Source organism: Eimeria maxima, genomic scaffold (assembly GCF_000499605.1).
Source record: "Eimeria maxima Weybridge genomic scaffold, Emw_scaff349, whole genome shotgun sequence".
Classification (NCBI taxonomy): Eukaryota; Apicomplexa; class Conoidasida; order Eucoccidiorida; family Eimeriidae; genus Eimeria; species Eimeria maxima.
This window is the reverse complement of record NW_013566356.1, coordinates 23,441-29,661: the sequence shown is the minus strand read 5'-3', so window position 1 is coordinate 29,661 and position 6,221 is coordinate 23,441. Positions and strand designations below refer to the sequence as shown.

General features: G+C 53.4%; 1 protein-coding gene across 1 annotated transcript; it reads left to right on the top strand.

The window, feature by feature from the left end:
* Positions 1 to 494: 494 nt before the first annotated feature.
* Positions 495 to 5,001, top strand: EMWEY_00029540 (hypothetical protein, conserved; the record flags this gene model as incomplete). Its single annotated transcript, XM_013481518.1, has 4 exons — positions 495 to 3,140; positions 3,423 to 3,538; positions 4,281 to 4,359; positions 4,657 to 5,001. 4 exons carry the CDS (start codon positions 495 to 497, stop codon positions 4,999 to 5,001), a joined length of 3,186 nt encoding a protein of 1,061 aa, XP_013336972.1.
* Positions 5,002 to 6,221: the final 1,220 nt, after the last annotated feature.

Genomic DNA, 6,221 nt, shown 5'->3' with positions numbered 1-6,221 from the left:
CTTTTAGCCGCGTTGTATGCCTGCAGCCCACAGCCGTCCAGGTGTTGTGCATTGCCGCCAGCTTATATGGAGCGATGTCGGTCCAGGCTCCCTGCTTCCTTTTCCTTGGTATGCCGGAAATGTCAGTACATTGCTTGCAACTTTGATTTAATTTTGAGTTTTTGCCTTTCTTGTGCAACGTGTGCCTCATTTTCTCCGAAGTCTTCCGCCGGCACTGGTCCAGTGGTTTGGTCACCCGCTGCAGATCCCGTCCCAGTGGTGCACAACTCGTTTCAGTAGTGTCACCTGAAAAATTTCGTCTTTTTGTACGATATCAGCACTGAAATTTGCATACGCATTCCTTTTAATGGCTCTTTAGACTCCAATGATCTGCCTCGCGCCCCTGGCTACCTCCAATTACTTGCTTTGCGCCTCTCATTACTCTTACTCCAGAATCACACTACAGCTCGCTCAGCCTCCTGTACGGCTCTCCAGATCTGACCTTGCCTGCAGAGATGTGTGATCTCCCCAGCACCAGCAACAGGATCAACCGCAGGGTTGGTGGCAGCAAAAACGGCAACAGTAGCTGCAGCAGCACGCCTAGACTGCCTGGAGACACTTCTTCGTTCCGTTTCCAGAGGGTCTTCACAGCTTTCCACAGCACTGATCCAAAAGAAGCTTCTGCTGAATTTTCCGCTGGATCTGGGAGGTCCCCGTCCTCCGTTGCGGGTGTCAGTTCGGGGACCCTGCATTCGAAAGACTCCCTTAGAAACAGTGCAGCTTCTGAGGGTAACCCCACCAGCCCCCTGCTGTTCGGGGGGCCCTTCAGCCCTCCAACTGATGCATGTGAATCGCACACCCTTCAAGAAAAGCAATACTACAAACCACAAGGCAAGATCCTGCAGCAGCAGAAACAGCTGCCAAAAGAGGTGCTGTTGAGTAGTCGGCAGTACGAGGCCATGCAAGCATCAAGCAGCACTGGCTGCCGCCACCGGCAAATGCTGCAGCAACAGCCATGCACCAAGAAGACGTCGCCACACCGGCACTCACAGACCCGGCTGCAGGAGCAGCGAATTCGAGCGCAGCACGCTCAGCCGCAGCAGCCACAGTCACCGCACCGAAGGCAACAGCAGCAGCAACAGCAACACCAAGAGGGGCAGCAACAGATGCAGGGCTCTCCAAAAGGCACCCGCAGGAGAGCACGGAGGGGAGTGCAGCGGCATAACGAAGGAGGTATTCAGAAGGTGCATGTGGGTGCCGCGCCGCAGACGGGAACCGCCCTGGAGTTCCGATCAGCACACCAGGAAATTGTTTCCCAGGACGTCAGCCCTCGCAGTAGCATCGGCAGCAGGGGAATAGATGGGATGCATGATTGGCCTCATCAGTGTCGCTCGACTCCGGTGGGCGCCTCGTCAAGGAATGCCATAGAGGCTGCAGAAGGGGACAGGGGACCCCGTGTCTGCCATAGTGCAGCTGCTGCCGTTTGGGGGCTGCCAAGTGGCATGCGTGCTCCAACTAGTCAGGGAGGGCTGACCGCAGACAAGCAGGAATACTCTATTGATGCTGCTTCTCCTGGTGCTCCTGCTGCTGCTTGTGTTGCTGTTCATTTCGGGTTGGCAGTTCGACAGCCGCTTGAGGGACCCCTAGAAGAGCAACTGAACGCGACGCAACTGTCCCCCCTAAAGCCTACAGAGTACCAGTGGAGGGATATCCCGCTGCAGGCGCCGGCCTTAGCTGGCACTGGGGGCCCCCAGGAAAAGAGGCAAGCGTTTTGGCAAGCAAACCCTTACGAATACGGGGGGCCCAGGGGCCCCCACATCCCTGTAGACATTCCGCAAGTACCCAACCCCCACGAAGATGCACCAGAATGGGGGGATGCAGAAGCATTTGCGGCTGGCGGACCTTCCACGCGTGCATGCACTATGCGGAACCCATCAGGGGCCCCTATGGTGGCCCCCGCGGCGTCACTTCTAGGGGCCCCTGCTGGGGCCCCTGTTGAGGGCCCCGTGGAAACAGTGTACGGATGGTCACTCCAGCAGGCTCGCTCTTATGAAAACGAATTAACGGAGACTCAACAAGATGTCGTGGAACAAACAGATGTATGCGACTACGGCAGCGACAGCAGCTGCAGCTGCTGCCACTACGATTGCAGTAGCAGGGAGTGTGAAGACGAGAGCAGGCGCAGCAGCTACAGCAGCGGTAGCGGGTACAGTAGCAGCCATACCTCAGAGGAAGAACGAACTGCAGCAGACAACGGCGAAATGGCAAGCGTTTCTTCGGGCTTGCAGCAACAAGACAGTGAAGAAACGCAATGCAGTAGTAGCAGCAGCAGCAGCATGCGTAGGCCCTCAGAGGAACTCACCACGGATCACTGGAAAATACAAGGGGTCAATCTGCTGCTCGATATTGCGGCGCTCCCCACCGAAGGCGCAGCAGTAGCAGCTGCAGCAGGAGTACTATCGGAAGATCCTCTCTCTCCAGCTAGAAGGTGGGGGAGTAGCAGACCTCCACGGGCTTGCGTAGTGGAGCACCAGAGTCAATCGTCTGCGCATCCCTGCAGCAGCGGAGGCAGCAGAAGGGAGCATGTGCACAACTCGAGTAGACAGGTCGACACAAGCTGCAAAGATAGCAGCAGCAGCGGCAGTAGCAGCCGGGAGCTAGGTAGCGGAGGCCGGCGTCGTCGTCCTCAGCACCAAAGCAGCGACGGTTGGTCTAGAGAAGGCGTGCAGGTCTTGGGTTTGAAGCGCCTGCGTAAGGGTCCGCGTGGTGCTGTCCTTGAAGGTGGGACCCTGGGGGCTCCCCCTCGGGTTTTAAAGCTGCGGGGGAGCCTGCAAGATCGCATGGTGATCTTTGATTGGGATGACACTTTTTTTCCTAACTCGTGGGTAGCTGCTCGGGGGTTGAGTCTTCTCTCTGCTCCCTGCGAGTACATTGAAGCAGCGCCGCTTCTCCAGCGGCTGACACGCAGTGGCGCGAAGCTGTTGCAGGCGGCTCGCTGCGTGGGCAGCGTCGTTCTGGTGACCAATGCAGCACCAGGGTGGATTGAAGAGACGTGCCAGCGTTTTCTACCTGCCCTCTGGCCGACTGTCCAGGCAATGCGAAGAACCTCCGCTCGTTTTCACTTCGACGGACTCCAAAATGAATCCCCTTTTCTCTGGAAAGTAGGCACTATCCATGTGTGTGCCTCAACGTATGAACCCGCATGCACGCATGCAGCCCCAACAAGTGCATGCATAACTGCATGCATACACCTGCGTGCAAGAAGATATGCATGCGCACGGATGGCATGTAGGTGCGAAAGAGAAGCTGCTCGTGATATCTGGTTATGAAGGCAAACACCAAGGAAAATGTGCACGGATGCACTTCGGGTGTACGCCAGTTGAGAACAAAGAGTAGAAGACTGCCACGTGACAAGGATTCGGTGCGGGGTTTTTCTTCTGCAGCGGCTGGCCTTCCGAGACGAGGTGGATAGACACCTGAAAGAATTTCAACACTGCCCTACCGTTCTCTCCGTCGGCGACGGGCCCCACGAACGAGACGCGCTCTTCTTTATTTATGGGTGCGATGATGTCGTGCAAACGTCTAAATTCTAAACAGTCAATGCTAAAATCTAAACCCTAAACCCTAGGCAGTGATGAAGCACTCACTGACCCATAGATAAGGTTCCCTGTATGTGCAAGCTCATTATGGGATGCAGGCGTGATGTCTGCACATAGACTTGTCTGCACAAAGACTCCAACGCAACTGTAGATACATTCAGTCCAGCATGCATACACGTGAAAATAAGTATACACAAATGACACCACCATACACGTGCGCATGCAGGTGCATCTGCACCTGCGAACAGAAAACAAGTCTATGCACACAAGTACACAGGGGGAGGCGCCTTTGCCTGTGTGCAAACTCGTGCATGCGTTCCTACCAAATGTTTTCGGAGTGCCGCTGTGCCGTTGTATATGCAGATATGCAAACATGCAGTACTTCGGGTGCATCTTCTAAACAAATTGAGATGCACAATTGCATGCCTGGATAAACAGCCTCATGCACACAACCCCAGATACACGAATACCGCATGCATAGACTATACTTCGTTCATACTCCCGAATTCATGCACGTTGTGTCCGTGGAGGGGCATGCCTACAATTGTATATAGACCAACGCAATCCAATGCATGCGAAAGCATGCAAGAATGTTCGGTGCCTTGGTATATCAGCTACACAGTCAAGTGCAGCCTCCGTTCTCTTTTGAGTGGATTCCTTGACTTTTTCCGTTGTTGCATGTGCTTCATTTCTGCCCTGAAGGGAGGGGAAGGAAAGATACAAGTTCACCTGCAAATCGCTCAAGCTCATTGACACCCCGTCTCTGAAACACCTCAACATTGTGCGTTCTCCATCGCGGGCGACGGCATGAAGCTACGGATGCATATCAATGCATGTATACACAGGATCTAGGGTGTAGTGTTTAGTGTTTAGGGTCGGGTGCCCTTTATCGTTTACGCTAAAGTCAAGCACGCCCTGAAAAGTCAGGGAAAACGCAACTGTGTTGTTGACAGTTCACCAATCTGAGAGCACAGACTTTATTCATCCTTGACTCGTTGACCTTCCAGACGCTTAGTGCTTTTCTGTGCTACATTAGACGCCTCTCCTGTTTCTGTGCTTTCTGCTGCTCCTTCTGCAGCAACATTCTTTACTGCTGCACACACTGGAAGATCTGTTAGGGCATGAAGGACATCTGGACTTGTGCGTCAAGTTCCCCCAGTACGGGGACTCGCAGGCGTCTTCCAGGACATCTTCTTTAGAGGAGGCAGAAACAGGCTTGCGGTTTGGTGGATTAAACCAGGGGGATCATGGGTTGTGGAATTCAGTAGAAGATCGAGAAATGGCAGAAGAGGCCGAAAGAGAAGCAGTGAGGCTGCTCAACACCAACTGGCGACGTTGCAGCAGAAGCGCCGCCTCCCTTATGCACATCGACGTCCACTCTGGCTTATCCGCAGAGGAAAACCACTGCCTGCTGCCCCACTAAAATGGCAAGGTGCAGGGCAGACTGTGGCAGAAGCAAAAAGAACAGTAGCAACAACAAGAACTGGGTGGAGGCAGTACAGGAGACTTACCGTGTATGGAGAAAGCAGCCAGTACTACTGCTGCTGCTTGGCATATTTCCCTTTTCTATTTTATTGTTTCATATAGAGTGTTGTAAATGTGTCTGTATGCGTGCCTGCGTTGGACTGAATTGATTTGCCCATAAAAAATCATTGCCGCCGTACCAGCTGCCTCGCGTCCTGGTTACTGCTACGGACACGAGAAGTCGCGCTCTCAGCTCCAGCAGCCTGCATTATTTGCTCTGTGGCGAAACAAATGGAGATCATATCATAGCAACACGTACAACAACACCACCAGCAGCAGCGGCGATATGTGCTACTATTCATAGCATTGGTTTTGAGTTGCTGGTGTCTATGGGGTTGGACGTATGTCTGTTGGAATTTGAGGTCGTCGGTGTAACAAGGAGTTCACGTGTTTACATCTATTTCTCTTTCCGTGCATCTGAAATTCTTACATACTGAACTCTATGATGCTTGCCCAAGTCCTGAGAGAGAAACTTCAAACGGATTCCTGTTTCCCCTGGTGATGCAATAGCGCTTCTGCTGGAGCTCGTGATGTTTTTGCTGCTGCCGATGCTGCAGTGGTAGTGGCTGCAGCATCTGAGGCGGCCAAACGCCTCCATTGGAACTGCAGAAGTTGCAACAGTTGCTTGTGTCGCTGCAGCCAGCAGCAAAGTCGCCGTTCACGGCAGACCCATCCTTTCCCTATTGTTCGGTGCTGCCCCACTTTTTGTGGGCGAACTATCGCATGGGAACTATTGTGTTTAATGCTGTAGAAGCTGCCGAACCGCTCCAGTTCCAACATTATCCGCAACAACCACAAACACGAATCCTCCTCAGACCTAAATGAAGAGGTTGCGTCTATCTACAAGGGCCAGTCTAACTGTGGTGCACCTGCTTCTGCTCCTGTTGTTGCTATTGTTACTGCTGCCTGCTGCTGTTGATGTTGGGTTGTCTGTCGTTTAGTGTCTCTTGTTTAGCTGTTGCTCATCGCCTGGATTCTGCCTGGACTATGTCGCTCCCTGCTGCACTTACTGCAGCGGTGGTGGTTTGTACGGAGGAAACTTCAGCTGGAGATACCTAAGGCCTGTTGTAGACGGTTTCGTTGCACGCACTTGCGTGCCTCCTCCTGCGTTATTTTCTG